Source organism: Pyrus communis, chromosome 3, assembly GCF_963583255.1.
Source record: "Pyrus communis chromosome 3, drPyrComm1.1, whole genome shotgun sequence".
Taxonomy (NCBI): Eukaryota; Viridiplantae; Streptophyta; class Magnoliopsida; order Rosales; family Rosaceae; genus Pyrus; species Pyrus communis.
In genome coordinates this window covers 14,071,599-14,095,431 of record NC_084805.1, presented here as the reverse complement: position 1 = coordinate 14,095,431, position 23,833 = coordinate 14,071,599, and the positions used below count along the sequence as shown (strand labels likewise).

Sequence of the window (23,833 nt, the reverse complement as noted above, 5' to 3'; positions counted from 1 at the left end):
TCCTCCATGGAATTATTATGTCTCCTTTTGAAGTATCAACTATGTGCGTGTGTTGTTCAGGTAGAGAGCAACTTGCATGGAACGTGTTCATTGCTACGTGGTATCCTGATCTAATAATACATAGACATGCGGAGAAAAACTTGTACTTAACAATGTATTAGTGGATACATAATGTCACATGATGGTGAACTCGTTCCATGTAAGCTCTTATTGTGGGGAGAGAGCAAAAATGTGATCCAATATTTGGCAGATTTTGGTATGTTGGTAGTTTATTGGGAGAAGTTGTTTAGTATGGCGGCCACCAACTTGGAAACTGAAACTTTTTTTTTTCGTCAAAGGAAACTGAAACATAATATATAGTAATATGGATGGAGTCGACTTATAATTTTAATATATAATATAAACAAACATTCACAAATATTATAACACAACTGGACCAGTTATACCATGTGTCGTTGCTCCAAAAAAAACACAATAATTTCTATTTGTCTGTATTTTTAGCATAAGATGACTCTTCAAACAGGGATTAAATCTTCAAATGGCTTCCGAATAGGTAATAGACAGTTCACACCAAAAATATATCTACTTACAAAGCCCAAAAGAGAACATGTATTTTAATCACCATAAATCTACAATATATAAAGCCAATGGAAAAGTGAATAGTTATTTGGTGTCATCAAGCTTCAATGAAAAGATTTGGACAAAAATGCCCCCAATACCAAAACCTTCAATTGCATCCCAAAATAATGCATCAAATAAGGTAGGGGCATTTTCATAATTTTAACAGTATTTGTTTAATAATTAATTTTTTTTGTGTTTTTTTTTTTTTAAGTGAATGGAAAAGGTAAATAATATTTTGGTGTCACCAAGCGTCAACAAAAATGTTTAGGCAAAAATGCCTCCAAGACGAAAAACTTCAAAGGCATCCCAAAATAATGCATCAGATAAGGCAGGGGCATTTTCGTCATTTTAGCAATATTTTTTTTAATAATTAATTTCTGTGCTTTTTTTTTTTTTTTTTAATTAGTGCCTCACAATAGGCTAGCAATAATGTGATTCAATTTCTCTATTTTTAAACACATTTAAAACATCTTCAGATGCATGTAATGCCGGTTATAAAAAAAAGGTCTTTCATGAATAATAATATGATTAAATTAGTTGTCAAATAATTTTTTTTTGTTCCTAACAAATGATATTGTCTACATTAAGAGGGAGGGGGTGAGCTTAGTCTCATAATGTGCTAGCAATAATGTGATTCAATCAATTGTTTATGAAATATTATTTTCTCTATTTTAAACACGTTCAAAACATCTTAAGAGGTGTGTAATGCCGTTTATAAAAAAAGTCTTTTGCACGCGGATAATAATGTGATTAAATTAGTTGTCAAATGACTTTTTTTAAACAAATGATATTATCTACACTAAGGGGGAGGGGATGAGCTTAGCCTCGTAATAGACTAGCAATAATGTAATTCAATCAATTGTTTATGAAATATTATTTTCTTTATTCTTAATGTAAATTCTATAGAAACTAATTTTATTATGTGAATTCAGCTGCTTTAATTAGTTTACGAGGGCTTTCTTTTAGCATGATCTAAAATTATTCATTTACTTCAAATATTTAACTTTCTTTTTGTTAATTTACGCTAAATACATTTAAAACGTGTAAGTTGCGCGTAGCACGCCGTGATTCAAAATATGCCTTTTACACGGGCGTGAGCACTCGCATAAAGGCTAGTATTGTTTAAATACATAGTTACACAAACTATGATCAGTTCTTCCTGGATCTTTAAAATAACAACTTGCAAAAATCTGCAGAAACCTAACGAATCGCAGTTTGGCGGATAAACTTTTCGTTCTTTCATCACATAATGTTTCATAACTATAATATGATTGAACGAAATGCTTCAAAGATCAGAGAGGCACTTTCCATTAATAAAGTCAATGACTTGGGTGACCCTCTCTTCAAGAGCAGCAGTTACAGCTGCCAAATTTTTCAAGAATTCTTCAGCAGTTGGTTTTTCACCGTCTACTATGTCAGTCACGGCTTTAACAAATATGATTGGGACTTTCAACAGATCTGCAACGTAAGCAACAGCTGCCCCCTGAAACGCAAAAAATTTCAAAGAGTTGCTTTAATGGATTATGGAAGTAAACTTCAAAATTACTTTAAGAAACACAGATAGGTTCGATACTTTTTGCACGAAGTAAGCAGTGATACTAAGATTTAATACGTTAAGAAGAATATGCTAATATTACCTCCATGTCTTTAATTGTAGCATCATTTGCAATGATCGATGCTTCGTCCTGTGGGGACATATCTAGGGAGTTTCCAGTGGACAGTTTACCAACCTGAAGCATACGCACAAATGTCAATGACACTGAGCACTTGCGATGCTATCAAATAAAGGGAAAAGGAAATCCAAGATCGTGATAAATAAAATCTGCACCATAATTTACATTCGTATGCCTAACCGCATTAGTGTAGATAATGGAGAACACCAATTTAAAACGCAAACCGAGCAGCAGTATATCAAGTGATTTGGAAGTAATTCAATTTAAGGGGTGACATATTTAAATAAGTCCAAGCATTTTTCTGCATGGTAATTACCTTCAGATTAAGTTCCTTTTGAAGATTCGGTGACGCGCAGGCTTGCCGTAAACCAACTCCATATAGATCAAAGACCTGTAGAAGACATACATACAAGGCAGAGAAAAACTGAGTACAAAATTTCAAATACGTAATTACCATGCAAATGGCTACATCAATATTCCAATACAGCAGGAAGGTGGTTCGTAGCGAAACATTATTCCCTTTAGCTAGGAATAGATATTGCATCTTCTGCTAAGTCGAAATAGTGCTGAGATGAGAAAGATTATTGTGGTTTGAAACATAATTTGATTAAGGCTTCTAGTTGGCGTCAACCACATGACAATACACAATATGGCTTTCTCCTCAACTTTCAATTCTATGTTTGGAGTATCAGAAGTGTAGATACTCAAAAGTTTAGTTGAATTGAACAAAGGGTCAAGGCTAAAGTGTTAACATCTTCCGATAAATTATGAGTACTTTACCCCTTCCAATTAGAACACCAATTTTTTACTGCTTTAATCTTTCTAGGCCACTTTTAAAAGCAGCAACCATTCAGTTCAGTCTACAAGATCATACAAAAGTCACTGACATTTACTAAAGGCACTGGACTAAGATTTTGGGGCCTCTGTATTTGTAAAAGGACTGCTGTTATCAGAAAATACTGCAAACAGGAATTGTTATCTATCGTCCAATTAAGCACACAATTTCCTTACAATATGTTAAAGAATCAATCAGGTGACCGTTGGACATGTGGGGACCAAATATGTGCCAAATCATCATACTAACAGAATTTTAAACGGAAATTGACGGCAAGGACCAATGGTGCACGTTTTGCTAAATTCAGGGACTTAAATTAACAAGTTTTAAGTTAATTCTAAACTAGCTTGAAAGTTCAGGGATCGTCTATCCCTCTTTCCCTTCCCATCCTTTGCCTGCTTTCAATTTATACTATACTAATAAAGGCACCCAACTTATGCACGAACATAAATTTAGATTATTTGCTCTCTTAAACAAGCACGAAAGCACTTCACTACAAAAACTGAGAAACACTCACAGGAATAGGTATCCTTCTGTCATGGTAAGCAACATCACATGCGAGATACACATCACCGATGCAAGCTCCTTTGGCCTGAAAGCATCCATCAATCAGTCATACATAATATGTCAAGATGCTTCATGAATACACATGTCAACATACTTAATAAATAAGTTGTGTGTGTCTGTTTGTGTGCTCGGTGATGCAACTATGGAATTGTGATTTACTTTAATTATATCATGATCCCCGACTCCCTACAGTGTAACAGTTGAAATCTTCAAAATTTTCATCTTTTATAGGAAGCTACAAATTCTCCAATTAATAGTGCACTGAGAGAAAATAAAAATGAAACTTAACACTTATCCTATAAGGAGAAGAGCAAAGTGGGTATACCTTAAAACCACCAGCAGTGCCTGCATTGATAATTAGGTCAGGTTGTAATGCTTGAATGGAAGCATAGGTCACAAGAGATGCAGAAACTGTGCCTACACAATCAACCCCTGCAAAGAAATTTGAGGAAGCACCTCTTCATTTAAGTTCTGATTAAACAAGAGTGACCAAAACGAAGGAAGAAACAATCATAACATAAGATGATTTTCAAGGAGTGGTAAAATTTTAAACACAAACCTCATCTTGCTTTAGAAAGAATCTCATGGATTCACTGGATGATTTTGATAGACTGATACAGTAGAAGTTGAGTACTGAATTGAACTTTAGGGGTAGTTAATTAAGGGTAGTGTTATTCACACACCCCTTTTTACTCCCACACACTCCTGTTAATTTTTGTCCATTGATCTTCTTCAATTTATTCAATTCGACGGCCAAAAAGTGAGAGGGTGTGTGAGAAGTAAAAATGGGTGTGTGGATAGCACCCCCCTTAATTAACTACAGGCTAGGCCTCTTGTGCTATCAGCTGTCTGTACTAATTAGTGATGTATATGGGATTCTCATGGTCGCTAAGTTGGCTTGTTTCGTTTTTTCCTAGATAGTCCTACACAAATGACATATTACAATTACTCGCAGCATCATCTTTATCTTTCTTTTTATATTTGCTTATAGTTTAGCTTCTGAGCTGTTTTCCTTCCCTAAAATACTGAAAGCCTAGCCCTGCATATACCTATTATAAGAGAAAGGTCAAACCATTTATACTAAGCCACTCACAAAATCCTCGCAGTCATGGCAGCTTGGTTCTATAATTTACAGATCCTATTAACAGATTTAAACTGTGTTAGACTCTTTCAACATGATATAACCAAGACAAACAATCAATTTATCAAAATCTATCCTGACAAGAAAAGCCAAACCTCAAAAGAGTAAAAAACTCACCCAAAGAAGAATCTTTTCCAGGCCAAACTAGATTAATCTGAAGATCTTTGTAAGAACCGTGATACCGAACCCAAGGCACCCCGTTTGGGAACCTGCACCATTCATGCATTAAACATCAGAAAAATTAAGACTAACTAAAAAATCTTAAATGGGATATATAACACTATACCTAATACTCAAACTTCAATTCACAATATAGCCAAAGATGGTCATTTCTCAAATAAAAAAAATCAGATTTTAACAATCACACATAATTAGAGAACTGTAAAGTGATCATAATGGTCTTGAATGGGGCACAAAAACGTGAATAATATGCAAAGCAACTAAGCAAGTAATAATGAGGACAATTCCTATTTGCTGTTTGTTTTCTGAAAATTGAAAACAAAACAAAAGCACTTTTTTGATGAGCAACAAAAGCACTTTTGCTAAATTAAACAGCACATAAATTTCCATATGAAAAAGTGGAAACAAGGAATATTCAAAAATAAATAAATAATTGAATCACCCAGTACCCAATTTAAAAAATTTAAGTCAAAGTCGAAACCAGAGATTTTGAACTCACACGGAGTCAGGATCCTCTGTGAGATTGAACTTGTTCACCACTGGAAGCGCTTCAGTCTGCATAGCTGTTAATTCACTCCAAAAAAATCATTACTTTATACAATTAAAATCGGAATAATAGCTGAAAGAGGTGGAAATATCAAATAGCGAGAGTGGAAGTATCAAAACGGAGCAAACATACCGATGACGAGGAGGATGGTGGAAATGGGGCGCTTCTCAGCTTCGGAAACCAAGGCTTCCTCGGTAGCGTCCGATTTGTCGCCGTGAGGAGCCATTAATTTTTCTTTTTCTTTTTCTGGATTTTTCCTTCACTTTCTCGGCCGATTTTCTTTCTTGCCAAACAAACTGAGTCGAGCGCAGAGAGACTTGAGAAGACGGAGGCTGAGAGTCAAGGACAATTCGATAATTAACCAATCAGAAGGCGCCACCTCGGATTTGATCGTCGACCGTTGATTGGTGGTTATGATCGACGATTAGAGGGTATTGGTACACGTGTTCTCATCCGCACGATTGCCATTTTCTTGGTTGGTTATTTGGGTTTGTCTTTTAATATAAAATAATAATGAAATTATTGTAGGCCTATCTGTTTTTGTTATTCAAGAATGCAAGAGAAAGTCACGTTTTTAACACAAAAAAGGAAAAAAAAAAAAAAAAAAAAAAAAAACACAAAGTCATGGACTCATCTTTCATGTTAGTTGTCACATAATACTACGATCTAGTGATTTTTTTTTACTTGTAAATGAAAGGTTTTAGGTACGATTCTCGTCAAATACGAGTTTAAACCACATTATTGATAGTTCATTATAAGGCTAAGTCCACCCCTTCTCCTTATTGTACATAATCATTTGTTAAAAAAAAAAAGATAGGCGCTAGCCGGGAGTGTAGGCATCTAGGGGGCCTAGACGAGAGCCTAAGCGAACTAGGCGAATTTAGGTAAATTTATTATATATTTCTTAAGTGTTAATTATCATCGTTATTTCTTATTGATATTTCTTATTGGTGATACATTATTTAGTATGTAAATTTAGTATACCTAGTATTACTATATCACAAGCTTTTAAAAAGTTAAAAACTCCACGTAGTGGGTGATTTAATAATTAAAAGTCATTTAATAACTCTTCATGTAACTTGTCCACCCCACCTCTCTCACATCACCAAAGGTGGAGCCCAGATCGTTACCATCTTTAAACCCCTTGGAAAGTGAAAAACCCTTCATATTAAATTTTTATCATTTGTTCTTCATCCTTAAGAACCTCAAAATGGATTTGAAATCCAGCTCGCGCTGCCACGAATTTAAATGTCAAATAGCACTCTTTATTTTCCCTCATCTACACACAGACAACGAGCTGCAGAAATTTTGTTGAGGCTCTGTTGATACGATATGAGATTAGGAGTTGCAGAATCATTGCGAGAGTTGTAGCGAGTTTAGGAGTTGCCACGAGATTCAAGCTGCCTAGCGCCTGAATCTTTCCTACCTTAACTGAACGCTTTGGCCTAAATCTGGTCGGGGCTCTATGGCCCAGCACCTAAGCGGTTGGCTAAATCGATTTTTAGAACACTGGTTTGTAGGACTATTGGTTTGGTAGTTTTAAATGTGTTCCCTTTTGTGTTTTCAAATTTCAAATTTGTTTGCAAACACGAAAATTCCTCCAACGAATAATAAAAGAATGTGTACAAAATAATATTTGTCTAATAATGAGTGTTCAGGGTTTAATTTCTGTGTAGCTATTCTTTTTGAAAAATATTCCTCTGATTCGATCTCCAAAGTAGAATTTGATTCAAGGGTGGTGAACACATGGTGCTGAATCGGGCTTGTGATTCTTCAAGGGCCATGAAGGCTTACTCTGGCCAAAGATTCTTAATCATATCATAGAGTACTCTCCCTCAATGGTTTGAAAGTTAAAGATCCATTGTTGTGCATTCACCTGCCTCCATGGCTAGGTAGCTTAACCCTAACTATAACGGGGACACTAGGGGTGGGCACTTGAACCCGAAAACTGAAACCAAAATATGAACCAAATTGAACCACACCGAACGGTTTGGTTTTGGTTTGAAACTGAACCGAATGAAGGAAAAACGGTTTGTTTGCAGTTCCGGCCATCTAAAACCGAACCGAAACAAAAACTGCATAGCTTTTTTAAATGTTAAATTCTAATTGGTTATTTCATTGAGTCCATCCATTTAGTATGGACTCAACCACATCATAACATGGCCACATAATCTCTTTCTTTTCTTTCTTCTAGTCGTAGTCTGTAGACTCTGTACTCTTTCTTTCTTGTTTGCAGCTCTCGGTCTCCCAAGACTCTCTCCCTAGACCTTCTCTTTTATTTTGGGTCAATGATGATGTTAATGTTTTTGCTCTTGTTGTGTTCAAATTAGCTGATAGCTTTGGGTTTCACATGCATGCTTTTTGTTTGTGTGCTTTGGAAAATAGTAGCATGAAGAGCAACTATACGAAACGATAAAATGATAGCTTGAGAAGCAACCATACAAAAGGTTCTAGTTCACAAGGATCAATGATTTCTCATACATTGGTTTTAAATTTACAACATGCAAAGTCTTCTTCAAGTATCAGCTTCTCAAGTCTGTTCACAAGTTCAAAGACTTTCTAAACCTTCGGCTAGTAAGTGTGTAAAAGGAAAGGGAAAGACAAATGTTTGAAACTTGAATAATGCAATGTAAGTTGAAATACCAAAACTTTTTTATTGAATTGGATGAATGCTATATTGAAGACATGCTTGATTGAATTTTAATATTGTATGCATGCTTGAACAATGCAATAATAGAAGTGTATATCAAAGGAAAAGGAAATAAGATACAATTAGGTAACCATAATAGCTTTTTCAAACAATGAAACCAAACCAAAACTGTTTAAAACCAAATGGTTTGGTTTTATTTCGGTTTTAGCTTCAAAACCGCACCAAACCAAACCGCGCCCACCCTTAAGGGACACCCTCTGATGAAGTGCCTTCGACACAGTTAAAGATCAAGTAACCACAAGACAACTATGATGCCTCATGTCAAATGACTGCATTGCATTATCCCAACCATGAGTTCTCATGTGACATAAGTATGAAAACTCCTTACTGATCGCGTTCAGTGGACTCATTCTCTATTGAGCACCTACATACTTATCATGGTGTCAATCGCACCAATGACTCGAGACCAATCACTCTCCTGGAGAGAAGATATAGCATGTACTGATCTTAATAGGTCATCAATGTCCAATTGGCAATCCTATAATCAAGAACGCTTAGGATATGCAAAAGAAAATGGTCTCATGAATCTAACTTTTTAAAATCACATTCTCCTAATTACATATTTCTTGAATTAATCGTTTAAGGGTATAAAATTCAAGGAGATGGCTTAAAATAATAATCTTTGCCCTTAAATTAAACTAGTTAGTTAAACATGTCATCCTATTATTGGGTTTAGGGTACAATTCCAACACTCATCAGTTACACCTTTGACAACCTTTGCTACCATGTCTGTTTCTCTTAAGAATAAGTTCATAGTATTTATAGGTAAAGAATTGGGTTTGGTATGGAAGACCTAATTTCAATCCCGTAATTTGTGGGATTAGGTTCTAATTTGATTTAATTTGAGCTAATTATTTAATTAAGCTCTTCACTAAATTAGAATCTTTAATTTAAGAAATTAAATTGTAATTGATATAATTTGATCGAATTAGGGTTAATTTGTCCCCTTTTGTATTTGATAAGTTAGACTAGTTGGTTTAATTTAGTTATTAATTAAATCAGAATCGTAAATTAAATCAAAATCAGTAGTTTGGAATTAAACCAAAATTGAGGGATTTGATCAATTAGGGTTAATTTGCTCTTTTTTACTTAATTTGATTTGTTTCACGGATGGCTCAGACATCGACATGTGTCACTCTTGATGACTCATTCGACTTTAATACGTCACGCGTATGTGCGCAATTTGGCAAGACCCATGATGTGCACCACATAAGCCCTAGCGAGTCAAAATTTAATTTGTTGGTGAACATTTATTTCAACAAAATTTCAATATTTATATGGCAGCAAATCTCCACCATCTTCAATCTTGACGAAATTGTACGTACAAAACAAATAACACCTTTAATCAAAGACCAAAGTTTCACGCACCCACGAGGTGGGGGGTGGGGGAGGTGTTTGGCCAATGGATCTCCGATGCCTAAGTCAATAACTCTGAAAAAAAAGTGAAGTTTAGGGTTTGTATGGTTGCGAAAGCTTACCAAAATCTGGAAGATATGAGGTATTTATAAGGAGGTGGCCGGCTTAAGTGTAGGGTTTTGCCCTATGTTGGGGGAATTTTAGGTCAAGGTGGACTTGGGCTTTGAGAACATCCTATTGTCTCCATTGGTTCGGTTTCATACCAAAACCTGGAATATCTCGAAAGAATTAGCATATCTGAGGAAATATCTCAGTTGGATCAATGACTTGAAGATAGTATGATTAAGCAAATAATGGCTTGCTCAAGTAAGGCATGGTGTGGAAGTTAGAAGTTCATCAATTTAACATGTTGAGAGAGAGTTAGCATGGTTGCATGGCATTCTTGGCTGAACGATTTGGACTTTCCTAGGGTGATAACAAGGGTTACGATGGCTAGGATTTTTAGTAGAAGGTTGTGGAAAATACTAAGGTTGCATGGATCATGATTCTTAAGGCTGAATGGATGTTTATGGGCTAATGAAGTTCTCTGGGTATGTTTCCTGGGTGGTGCTCCTTGGTTCTGTCCCTGTTCTCCCTCCTCCTACTTAATGGATCATGCCCTCCTTTTGTAAGTGAATGGTCCTGCTCTAGGCTTCAAAGGGATCTCCTTTTGTGGTTTGGTCTTCCCCTTCCTTTCTCCCTAGCTTTCCTACTATTTTCCTTTTGGTGTAAGTTACATGTACTGTTGAAACCTACATTTTGCTTCCTCTCGAGGCGCGGCTTTCCTGCGCTAGCTTTCAGCATGCACTACTTCAAGTAACGTGCCTCATGGCTCTCGGGCATCGGTTGTTTGTGCAAGCTAGGAAAGGAAGGTCAACATTAAATGCTTGACTTGCTGGGCTTAGAGTGCCTTTAATGTTGGAATCTAGTTTAGTCCTAACTAAGAGGGTTGGCTAGCTAGGAAGAGGCAAACTAAGCTAGTTCTCTCTCAAACTTACCCATGCGGAATACAAAGGTTATGGACTTGGACTTTTGGGCTCCCAAGCAACCCAAAGTCTTTCACAATCTTGACTTCACCTAGGCCCAATGAACTTCTGCAACCATACACACTACAATTCACTTGAGAAGCCTCGTGCATGTGACTTGGGCTTGAATAAAGGGTTGCACGACAATTGGGTTTCAAGGCTTGGTCGGGCTTGCGTGTGACAGTTTTTGGCCTCAACACCCTACATGTGGCGGACCAAGGTTATGCATCCATAGGAGCAATGAGGAAATAATATTCCCAATATATCAATTAGGAGATAATATCTTGGGATGACGATGGAAGTATCCTTGATTAATTATGATAAAGATTCCTTACTTGTTTGAGTTGATCTTCAATTGGGAATGTGTTAAAGATATTATTTAGTAATTAATCCTATATTCAATGCCGTTGACTTTTCCATGTCATGAGCTAGGGAGTGTTGAGATGTCGTCGTCCGCTGCTTGAACTTCTAGGGGTACTCAGCTGTGTGTGGGAATATAGGCGTGCCTTGCCCATTTAATGAGGCCAATCTTGTCTTCTTCGAGATACAATCCACGTGTCGCCTTCAGGATTTTTGGGATCATTTTTGGCTCCACAGTCTACAATATTCTATGTTAATGATATTTTTTTGAATTAAGTACCTAAAACCCTTCAACCTTTTAGTGTAATTCTAAATTGGTCTCAATCTTTTTAAACATTCTAAACAAGTACCTAACCTATTGAAAATGTCACATCCGTTAAAAATCTGCTAAATTAACTAGGGTTTACTTTGCCTCCAAAATCAATACAAAGTCATGGAAGCATAACCTCCACCACCCCATAAGGCCATCACCTCCAAACCTAATGCAAAACTACCAACTCTGCCCTACAACTCAAGTCATCAACATTGAGAAGAAGGTCATGGAGGTTGCTTAAATGGTATGTACTGCCATGATGCGGCCACCACCATCTTCACCGCCCACAAAGAAGAACTTGAAGCTTTCCGAGCCAAGAATTGATGAATGAGGAAATCGCATGAGTAGAAACATGCTCCTTGAAACCCTATCTGAATTTTTAACCCTCTTCCATGTTGGAAGATTGCCCTTCTGATGTAATTTCAATTTGGTTCCTTTTTCAATTCAATTCAATATTTGTTTGATCATTGGGTTCCATATTTTATAATCTATGTTTGAAATTTAGATTTTGAAGCAAGCGATATTGATGTTGACCATATATACTCAACTGGTGGGTTTTGCATATAATCTATGTTTGAAAAATTTACTGGGCTTAGCGGATGTGATATTTTCAATAGGTTGAGTAATTGCTTGGAATGTTTAAAAAGGTTGAGACCAATATGGAATAACACTAAAATGTTGAGGGTTTTTAGGTACTTAATCCTATTTTTTTTATACAACAATATTCTATTTTAAATTGGTGAAGAAGAATCAAGTAAGGTTACACAATAGGTTAGTCGCTAACTAGGTATTGAACTCAACACAAATATAACACGTCATCATCATCTATGTGAGTTGAACTTGAAAACTCTCACTTATAGCTAGTTATAAGTGAAGAGAAATATCATAACTCCGTAATAATAAGTGGTCTATGTTGTGTTTGGTTATCAATATCGTAGAACACCTTAGTATTAATGTTATTTGGTTTAGCCAAACTTGCTATTATTTTGTAGTGTATTTAATAGTAGTCTTTTGGAGCTTATTTGGTGGGCTAGTTGGAATATGTTGTGACCAATTAAATTGGACTTGAGTCCAATCCTTCATTTGTTGTTTAAAAATAAGAGATTGACAGAACTTGATGTGACGAGTTATGAATCCACAATAGAGTAGGTTGTCTAATCTATTTTTATATATGGTTTACAAGTTCTATCTTACATTGCTCTGCCAATCCAATTTTTTACCTAAAGTCCACTCTCTCTTCCAACCCACCAAACAGGCCTTTATAATAAAGGGTAAACGAAGAGTTTGTATTTAGATGTGGATGAATTCACGAGTCAAGTACGTATTAGGCTTTTATGGTTGAAAGACCTCGTAGCAAGATTATAAATAAATAAAAGAACCCCGTTTCGTGAGAGAACTGGTACTATTACTTTATGGCAGAAAATTTGCATAAATACCACCTGGACTTTTAGAGCGATCAGTGAGCAAATACCACATACACTAAATTTTTGTTTATAATGATACGAAAGGACAAGAGACTGTCAAAGAGGATGCATGCATGTATATATTAATTAAGCTGAGATAGACACTAATTAATGATGATAATTGAAGAAAAATAAAGAACAAATTATGAATTAAATAGCAACAAATTATATATGATCAGGAAAATAGTGTGATTAACATTATCCATTGGCATTAGTGTTACATTGTACAATCAGCAAAAACATTAATTGGAAGATAATTACAGTTCACATATATGTAAAAATCCTGTGAAAACATGTACTAAAAAGTAAAGTATTTGTAATCAAGAAAACCATCAAGACCACAGAGCTGCATGGAATGGCTTACGTATGTTGTTGAAGAAAAACAACTCACACACACTCAAAAAGCAGGCATATGGGGAAAAAAGTTCATATTTATTTTTTCATGAGTACTGTGTAAAAACTAAAGTTTGGGAGATGAAAAATATCAAAAGAAGGAAGAGGAAATGTGATGGTTTGGGTTTGGAGTTACCATTTGGCAATGTTGGGAAAGTGTCTGATAAGGGCATCTCACAGTTTTCCCCATTGAAATATACTCTTCTGGGGAAGGCCCGTCCATTTTTGAATGTGAAGGAGTCTGAGTTCTTTTCCAGAAGTATCTCTGTTGAGACTGAACCAACTTCATCCTCAGTAGTTGTAATCAGCTCTTCATTGAAGTAGGGTATGCCCAGTAGAGGGCAGGTGCATCTGCAAGAGTCCTTATTGGTTGAGAAACTAGAATTTGTTTGATTAAAGTTGTAATAGAATATATGCGGTAAAATTCTATTGTCAGACTTATGTCACCAGACAGAATGTAACTTTCAACCGTCAAAAGTTGCCTATTGACTGAGGGTTTAGACTATCTTGTGAGTCTTGGCCAAATCATAATCAATCTTCGGCCTCTCTATCTAACACCGTAGCAAGGTAACCTCACAACATCATGGTTCCACGTCATGTGAGAATGTTGAGGGGAAAAGAAAAGGTTGGTTTCTAAAGTATTTTGTCATATGATTTGAAAGGATACATGAATAGCAACCCATAATGGCAAACACGGTACATTATGTAGTTATTCGACTATTTAGCAAGACAAGACTGAATTTAGATTATTGATGAGGATGATTCTATTTAAATTTGTGACCCAGATTCACAATGAAACACGATATAAACATATTTTATCTACTTAAACTTAATCTACAAAACCAACTTGATCATGTTCAACATTTCTTAGTTTTACTATCAATATTATTGAACAAAAAGTAAATAAGTACCTCTAAACCTAGCATGAAGCATTATACTGTTGAAACTGTATGCTTTTGTTTCCTCGCTCAGACCAGGGTGCTGACCCAGTACATTCCAATTTGAGAAGTTTTTCATATAGTTGTAGTTAGTAATTGTAAGTTTAACTCCCCAGTGAGTCAAGTAGTTAGTCTTAACATGCCAGTGAACACGAATTGGGCACATACGATCAGTGCATTTCACCGTGTCGAGACCATCCCCAAAATCAGATTCTACTGAGGGTTGCATGTTATCATAAAGAGGAGAGAAATATAGAAACGAAGGATTAGTAGAATTCAAATTAACTTGCATATTTGAAGTACAAAACTTAACAGCGCACCAAATGCATGTATCCATCTTTTTGTCTGTAACTGTTATGCATCCACGGCTACACTTGGGCCATGATTTGATCCCAGGATTGTAAAATGAAGAGAGTGAAACACAACAGACTGGAGAATCGTTAGCTAAAAAACTGGAATAAGTGCATGTTGCTTTCCATGTTCCTGGAAACAAGTAATTGGTGATGTATTAACCTGACTATATATATAATCAACGATTTTGATTCACAAATTGTCAAGCAAAAATCTCACATTCCATATCAACAAGTATATGTAGGGTACATAATGTTCTCTTAGTAGACTTGTTTCTAAGCATATGCGATATACCTACATTAAAAGACTTTAAACATGGACCACACATACGTTCTAACAAAATTGACTAAATCCAGTTTTCCAGTCTTTGACATATGCATTTTATGTTATCAATTAGTCTGACAACAGAACAATTTCATTTGTATATATGCATGTATTGGCCAATTAAAATGCTTACTGAAAACTTGACGTTGGCGTCTACCCCCAAAATCCCTAGAAACTGTCGGATCAACATTCAAAAGAGGTCCACAGGTGTAACCAAGACCTGGTGCCTTCAAAGTAAGATTGAGAGGTGGATGTCCGTCAAGAGGTTGCCCTCCCAAGTTTCCAACATTAATTCCAAAGGAAGAGAATGACTTGGAGCCCAAGCATCAAGTACACCGCCCGTGCAGCAGTCCTCCGATTTGTTCTCCGACAAGGCATCTGGCGTGAGATCAAGTATTTCAGGATTTTTCTTGCAGGATTGTGGTATATCATTCTTTTGTACCGAGCAATTTCCTTGATCATTAGCAAACGCACCGCTCATTGACCAAATCACCTCATTCTGTTGCCAAACCCATCCAAGCTACCAACCAGGCTTGTCCACATGACGATACTGATAGAAATTTTGGATGGTTACTTTTGCTTGCACCAAAAGTTTCTGTTACTAATTTGCATATTGGTATTATGTAAGTTCGAAGACTTGAGAAATCCAAAAACAAATATACACTAATATGATAAAGATGTTAAAAGGGCAATCATCAATTCTAGATGTAAAATTGCAGCCTCGTACTTTTCCCAATAGTATTAAGGGTCATATATAAGTGCTATCTGGATAAGCACATGAAAAGGGCTTCTTCAATAAACACTTCCAATTGCTTTTCCATTAAGGACTAGCGGCTCGTTAGGAATACTTTTAAAATTACTGAAACCGTATTTGGTAAAATTGATTTTGAGTAGTGCTTTTTGGAAGAAGCACCAAATATGTGTTTCTTGCAGGAAGCGTACTTAAAGTGCTTTTCCAGGATCCATTTGGATTTTTAGTAAGAGTTGGTTTCAAAAAAAAATTTCATCAAAAGCTCTTTTAGTCATATATAAAAGCACTTCCAAACGAGCCGGACTTCCAATAAAAATTTAAAAATGTTTCTAATAACAAAAATGCTTATGAGCAGAAGTGCTTCTGAACAACTATAAATGGTGCCTAAAACAATCTTTTCCCACAAATATAATTGAACAAAAACTCCATGTAGGGTTTGAGCAGAATCACAATATAGTATACTAACCAGACAACCATCATCTGTCCAATCGTAAGTGTCTAAAGTAATCGTGAAATTTCCATTTGGATCTAAGGGGCACTGTTCTAATGGCGCTAGGCGGCTAGCCATAGTCCTAATTAATGTCTAAGCGTTTGAAATTAAAGAAATGGCGCTTAGACCACCTAGGCACCCACCTAACCCATCCAAACTCGCCTAGGTACCTACCTAAGCACCTACCTAGGTTGCTGAATAATTAAATGAACACACCTTATATGCTTGTTCCCTATGTTTTCATTATGTTCCAATACTTCATAATATATATGTCATTCTATTATGTAGTTTATGATGAAATTATATATATTTTAAGTATTAAACAGACACTTATTTACACGAAATGTAATGGATTTACTTAAATCCGCCTAGTCTGCCTAGACCCCGCCTAGGCACTAGGCCCCAGCCTATCGTCTGACTCGCGCCTAGCGTCTTTTAGAACCTTACTAAGGGGTCATAGCAATCTACAAACCAAACAAAGCATCATCTAATTTAGCCAAAACCATTCCCACCCAAAATCTGAAACAAGAAGCAGCACATAGGATTATGATCAATATGATGGCTCATGTTCATGCCTGATAAATTGCACATAGCAAATAACAACATGGACACCATTGCAAAAGGCCACAAGCAAAAATGGATGAGAGCCATTTTTGGGTTTGGGAATAAGCACAAGGTGGAGATGGAGGTTGTTATAATGTAATGACTAGCAACCTGTTACCCGAAGTTGACTTTATAAACACGAAGTTAAAGTTCTACATCAATCTAGAAGGAAACCCAAATTCCTGTAACATTCAAGATTTCGGTTGCTCGAATCAAACAAGAAACATCGAAAATATCAACTGTATATGAGCAAAAAAATCCAATTGAACTAGTTCCTTGGAGATGGTGAAGCCCGAAAATACCATGTTGTACACATTCTGTTTGGGTTAATATTTGAACATTGGACTTAGATGAATGAAAGCCCAAGGATGCCAACTAAAAGGGGACTTGCCTGAAGCCCAACACCAAGCCCAAAGGCAAAGTGAAGCCTTCTCAGCCAAGATATAAGCCACATGCTTACCATTGAAGTGACAAGTGATGGAGACTAACCTGCTACTAGACAAAGAACACTTTTCAGTGGCATTACAAGTAAAAAGCTGATGACTTACTACCCGCCAAGTGTTTTCGGGCAAGAACAAAATCACAGCAGTTGGGCTAATTTACCTATAAAAGGAGGAAGAGGTCCCAGAGACAAGGACACTCAACCAATTAAACAAACAAACATACAAACTTTGCTCTGAAGCTAGATTTGCATCCAAAAGCTAAAATCAATCCAGATTCAGTCATTTTTAGCGACAAGCTATCTCTTGTCTAGTTTAAAGCTTTGTTATCTCCCTCAGTGGCGTAGTATCAATTCCATTGTGTAAACTTGTTTACCACCCATCCCTTTATAGCACATAAACCCCTGTTAATTAAAAGAGAAGCGATTGCAAAAGGTTCAACCTTGCCAGACAAGGTGAAATCTTGCCCGAGGCTCTATGTTTGTTTTCTAAATTTGTAGATCTATTACTTAATGCATTCTCCAGTATGTATTCAAGTTATTTCCATCAGTTTTCCTATCTTAAGATTTCCATTTGCATATGGATCTGGTTAGTTTAATGGATGTGTTGTCATTAAAATCAATCAAGAACCACGTAAATGGCTTAAAAGGGCCTGGACTCCCTTCATTTAACATACAAGACTATGAACTAAAAGTCCTTGTTTACAAGGCAAAAAAAGAACTTAATGTGGACTTAACCCACCAATCCTTTGATAACAAGAAGTCTGAGTAATTTGGGGCGCAAGTATTCAATTAAAAACACACTTGTTCTACATCTGCTATACTGAGATAGCAGTGGCATGCTTAGCACTTAGTTAGTTTTGATTACGAGCCTCAAGACCTACACCTAAGACCCCACAAAGGCACCTTTCAGAACTAACTCTATCATCTTCTTGTAGCACATCAACAAGTAAGAGCCCGGCTACACATCCAAAGTGCCAATCCCTTGGGGAGTTGTGCTGAGGTCCAAGGATCATTCTCCAGAGAAATCTTTGTCCGAACATAGTTTTGGCATGCCCAGTGGGACATTGATAGTCTTGTATTCCAAGAAAAAGAAGGAAGGAGAAAACCTTCAGGTAGAACATAAAATACGGGCCACCCCAATGTCTACCAAGATCAAGCATGACAAATCATCTAGAGGATTTTCCTTCCCTACAAGGACCAGCTATTCTAGAAAGCCCGACTTCATCCAGGAAGGTAACCAATGAAGATTTGCAAGCTACCATGGTACAAATGCTGAAAAGTATAGAGAATATCACTCTGGAAACTAGAGGAGAAGTAACCAGACTCTGTTCCTTAAGTCTGCAAAGAAGATTATATATGGAGTACTCTACTCCAAAGAATGGTTATGCTAGGGAAATGATAAGGGAATAGAGCCCTGAGAAAGAACCAGTTATCCCCCTATTTCATGTGCTTGAGGAGAAGAGGGATAAAGGAAAAAACAAGGAAAGATCTAGAGCTAAAAGCGAAGTTGCCTGACCCTCTATTATTTTCACTTGGTAGCAGGGGGCAGAGCGGGCAAGAAAGAAAAAAGTATGGGATGCCCTATTTAATCGGAGAATCCAGTGGAAAAGGCGAGCCTACCAAGGTAGACAAGGCTCATCCTTATAGGCCCCCACCATTAGCCAGTAAGGGAGGGGATGCCAAGTGGAGACAACCTGACCCAAAGAAGGAAACCTTTTCGATTAATAATCACAGCCCAAAATGAGGAGCCCCACATACCCCATACAACAATACAGCTAATCAGTAGCTTAGAGATGAGTTAGCTGAGTTAAGAAGGATGGTGGCCTAGAATGCTCAACCTCAGGTTCGCTCGTTGTTTAGGATCACTTACCAAAAGCCATACTCGGAGTATATTGATGAGCATAATCCTTTTCCACTCAACTTCAAGATGCTTGCATTTCCCACTTTTAGCGGGGGAGGATGGCAGTGTATCCTTTAGAAATCACATCTTCAAGTTCTCCAATCATTGCATGGCATTCGAAGACAATCCTAATTATAAGTTAAGATTGTTTGGGAACTCATTGGTTGGCCCAGCATCTCAATAGTATTCTCTTTTGCCTCCCAATTCTATTGCTAACTAGAGGCAAATGGAGATGGCTTTCCATGAGCAGTTCTATAAGATGGAGCCCGAGATGTCTATCAATGACTTAGTGGAAATGAAGCAATATGAACATGAATCTACAGAAGACTTCATGATGAGGTTCATAAGGACAAGAATGAGGTGCCAATTCCCTATCAATCATGCCCAACTTATATCCATTGCTCAGAAGGCTTTGAGGCTGCTTTTGAGAAAAAAGTTTTGTGATGTACAATTTAATGAGTTGCAAGAATTGGTAATTGCTGCCACAAAGTATGAGAATCTGTTCCTTGAACAACAACAAGTGAAACACTCATCTAAGGTGCCTTTTTTTTTACAAAAGTAAAGCTGCAATTCACCAAGTAGAGTTTGAAGAGGTAGAGCTAGAAGAAAGTCATGGCTATGGAAGAGAAGGGGTGGACATGTATGCGGTAAAGATGACTACCCCCTTCAAACCTTTAATAGTAAAGGGGTTAGTTCAACTAATCAAGGATCAGAAAGTGGTGATGAATGATGGTGGATTTATCCCTATGAAGCCCTCTAAATACCAGAGTTATTCTTTTGATTTAACCAAGGCCTTGGAGATTTATGAAGTGTTGGTGCGGGCAAAAGTGATTGTGCCCGATAACACCAAAAAGATGCCTAAGCCAGAAGAGCTAAAAGGAAAGAAGTATTGCAAGCTGCACTATACCTTAAATCACTCCATAACCAACTGTGTTTGGTTAAGGGATTGGATATAAGACCTAATAGTGAAGGGAAAGTTATTGTTAAAAAAAACCACAGGCCAATATGATGATTGACACGGATCCCTTCCCAGAAGCCCTAATAAACATGATCAACCTAACTTGGGCTGAAAAGGGGAAAGGAAAAGCCATCTGGGAAGTGAAAGCAGAAGGAAGGCAAGTTGACAGACCAACATAAGGAACTATCAAGCTGCCCGAGAAACCCAAAGCAGTTATAATTAAAGGGTTAGTGTTGCGTAGCAAGTGCCAGTGTGAATGTGAGTTAGAAGTTCCAGTATCAGGAGTTATTATTGATCAAGAATTGATCAGAAGAAGAGAGAAAGAGGAACAAGAAGTCCGCAGAAGTATCATGGGGGTAGTTGAGAAAGAAACTTCTAGAAATGTTTTCCAAATGTTGAGGGGAGATTCTCAACCAAAAGGCTTATCAGAGGTATTCAGAAATTATGAAGCCTCCGAAGAGGTGGAGGACAAAGAAGCCAAAATACTAAAATGGGTGGATTTAAGGCCTCCCCCAACCAAGTTACAATGATGTCAGAATGAAGGGAAGAATAAAGTGCATTATATCCCCATTCACCAAGAAACATTATGCCTGACTCAGGCGGAAATGGTACGTAGTAGGAAAAGATGGGAGGCCTGTCAAAGAAATAGGAGCCTCTATGATCAGGAGAGTTTAGAGGCAGTACAAAGCCCACATGAACTCATTAAAAGTCCTTGCCGCCTCAGAAACTTTTGGAAATGTGAAGTTTGAGAAAGTACCTTATGAGGGAAGAAATCAACTTCCTTAGAGAAGCAAAAATGAGGTAGAACAGGCAAATAGCAAGATTGAGGGAGAATGAGATCATGTGCCACAGAGCCCTTATCCTGGGAAGTACAGAATCCTAATGAGAGCTCAAGAGGACATGGTAATGATACCAACACCAAGATGGATCTCGGAGCCAATATGTTTTGGAACTATCTCGCCTGAGAGAGGAATGCCTCCACCATTGCTGGTTGATACTCTCTATGAAAACCTAGTGCAGGCACAGAACTTTGGCATAACTCGAGAAGAAAGGTTACCCGAGCTGATGTTTCCAAAAGAAGCATAGGCCTGGTTAGATGAATTCATAGACCACATTAGGGGCAAGAAGGAAGATCTACCTGGGCCTACCAACTTCCATGTAAACATGACCGTTGTTCTATCTGCCATGCTTTGTCCCAATAAACATGATCAACTTACCACAATGGAGGGTGATTACTTTGCAATAGAATCTATGATGGCACATGTCAGTGTTGAAGAAGTGGGAAAAGAGGAGTTGGGCATAATAGGTTTGCTGGAGCTCACAAAAAATAGCCCGAGAGAGTATACTTAGACAGAATAGTCTTCAGTTGCCCAAGTTTGGTTCTAGCTAACCATTTTAAGCCTATATATGTAATTGCTTATCTGGAGGAAGTACCCTTCAAGAGGGTTCTGATTAATGGAGGAGTTGCGGTCAATGTGTTACCATATAAGCAGATGAAAATGGTGTCTAGAAGTGAGAAAGATCTCATCCCCACAGATCTAACAGTTTCTAGTTTCTCTAGAGCCTTCACTAAAACTTATGGGATATTCCCCCTGGTGGTTGACTTGGGCTCTAAGCAAATCTTGCTATGCTTCTTTGTTGTGGATAATACTTCCATTTATGGAGCTTTACTAGGCCAAGATTGGATTCATCAGAGTCTCTATGTACCTTCCACCCTACACTAACAGGCAGCAGTTTACCACGAGGAATGAGTCATGAAACAAAGATTTTGGGAAATGGTAGAAGCCAAGTCATGGCCATTCTTCCCCACTGAAAGTGTGGTAAAAACTAGTTTTTATAATCCTATATTGAGATTCTCCAGTGCTTAGGAGCTGATGAAAACGGCCGCCGACTAACATGATGGCCCAAAAGCTTTTGGAGCAAGGATTGTTCCTCACAATGGAAGAATGAGATAGACCCCATATTGTCTCAACTCCCCAACACCAGTAATGTCAGAACAAAGAAGAAAAGACTAAGTAGTTGCAGTTAGGCCTATTGGTGTATGAGAGAGAAAGAAAGTAAGAAAGAGAGACCTTAACCGAGGAACAAGAGAAGAATCTTTAAGCAACCAGAGCAAAAGTGAAGAAAAGTTTTTTGGAAGAAAGTTGGAAGTAACCATACAAATGGTTGAATGCATATATGACTTGGATGAGCCTGAAAACTTGCCCGAGAATCCAAAGTTAGTTGAATTTTTGTGTGCAGAACCTGACAAGCCACCACCAGAGGTATAAGACCCCTTAGAAACCACTGATTTAGGGACTAAGGAAGATCCAATGCCTATACAGATCAATGGCCTATTGGAAGTTGAAGGTTGGGCAAAGATAGTCAGTCTTCTGCATAAGTTTAAAGACTGTTTTGCTTGGCATTACACTCAGATACCAAGTTTAGATTCAACCTTAGCAGAGATTGGGAGGATGTCAAACCTATGACGCAATCACCACGGACGATGTCAAAAGAGATTGAAGAAAAAGTTAAAGAAAAGATTAGGAGGTTGGTAAAAGCTGGATTTATTAGGCCTGCCAAATATGTCGAGTGGTTGGTCAACATTGTGCCTATATTAAAGGCTATAACTAATGCGGTTCATTGTTGTGTTGACTATAGAAACATTAATGGAGCTACGTCTGAAGATGAATATCCCATGCCCATGCCTGACTTATCCATAGATGTAGTTGCCAAACACAAAGTCTTATCTTTCATGGATGGGAATGCTGACTATAATCATATAAAAATGGCTAAAGAAGATATGCACAAAATAGCTTTTATGTGCCCAAGTCATGTTGGAGTGTATGAATACTCGGTAATGTCATTCAGGCTAAAAAATACTAGAGCAACCTATCAAAGAGCGATGAATGCCATTTTTCATGACTTGATCAGCCATACCACGGAAGTATACATTGATGACATCTTGGTGAAGTCTAAAACTAAAGAACAGCACTTGGTAGACCTTAGACAAGCCTTAACAAGAATGAGGATCCATAAGCTGAAAATGAATCCAAAGAAATGTGTTTTTGGGGTAAGGTCGGGCAACTTTTTGGGATTCCTTGTTCATCAAAGACGTGTAGAGGTTGACAAGAACAAAGCTTGGGCAATAATAGAATCACCTCCTCCTACCAACAAAGTACAGTTACAAAGGCTGCTAGGTAAAATCAACTTTCTAAGGAGATTTATTGCTAACTTGGCGAGCAAGATTTAGCCGTTAACTCTTCTGCTAAGATTGAAAGAAAAGAAGAGTTTGAGTGGGGCCCACCACATCAAGAGGCTTTCGACAGCTTAAGGGCTTACTTGACTTCTCCACCAGTGCTCATGCCACCTTAGAAAGGGAAACCTTTAAAACTTTACATTTCTACCTCAAAGAAATCAATGGAAAGCTTGTTGGTTCAAAACAATAAAGGCAAAAAAGAACAAGCAATCTACTACCTTAGTAGAATCCTTACTAAAGTAAAAACAAGATACACACCATTGGAGAGGTTATGTTTGGCTCTATACTTTACTGCTTGCAAGCTAAGGCATTGCATGTTGCCTTACCATATCCACATTATTGCTAAGACAGATGTGATCAAGTACATGTTGTCAAAGCCAATGCTGACTAGAAGGATTGGAAAGTGGATTCTAGTACTATTAGAGTTCAGCTTTCAATATGTGCCTCAAAGAGCAATCAAGGGACAAGCAATTGCAGACTTTTTGGCTGAGCACCAGGAGTCTTAATAAGAGATTATCAACATCCCAAGAAGTTTAGATGCTGCCAGTGTGTGGATCTCATTAAGCAAAGCCTTCTCCGGCAGAAAAGAATGGATCCAGCAAGAGATAAAAAGAA

The 23,833-nt window shown here is 37.4% G+C and overlaps 1 protein-coding gene across 1 annotated transcript; it reads right to left on the bottom strand.

The window, feature by feature from the left end:
• Nucleotides 1-1,654: 1,654 nt before the first annotated feature.
• Nucleotides 1,655-5,887, bottom strand: LOC137728011 (5'-methylthioadenosine/S-adenosylhomocysteine nucleosidase-like). The gene is made up of 8 exons (XM_068466890.1): nucleotides 5,697-5,887; nucleotides 5,517-5,580; nucleotides 4,955-5,046; nucleotides 4,022-4,128; nucleotides 3,647-3,721; nucleotides 2,611-2,685; nucleotides 2,259-2,351; nucleotides 1,655-2,104 (listed from the first exon to the last, which is right to left on the bottom strand). Exons 1-8 carry the CDS (start codon nucleotides 5,788-5,790, stop codon nucleotides 1,907-1,909), a joined length of 798 nt encoding a protein of 265 aa, XP_068322991.1. The 5' UTR covers nucleotides 5,791-5,887; the 3' UTR covers nucleotides 1,655-1,906.
• Nucleotides 5,888-23,833: the final 17,946 nt, after the last annotated feature.

Excerpts from the sequence above, each read along its gene's own strand:
- LOC137728011 (XM_068466890.1), bottom strand. The coding sequence starts at position 5,790 with ATGGCTCCTCACGGCGACAAATCGGACGCTACCGAGGAAGCCTTGGTT. Across the intron at positions 5,581-5,696 it reads CACCATCCTCCTCGTCATCG|CTATGCAGACTGAAGCGCTT; the intron begins GTATGTTTGCTC and ends GTGAATTAACAG. Across the intron at positions 3,722-4,021 it reads GCACTGCTGGTGGTTTTAAG|GCCAAAGGAGCTTGCATCGG; the intron begins GTATACCCACTT and ends GGATGCTTTCAG.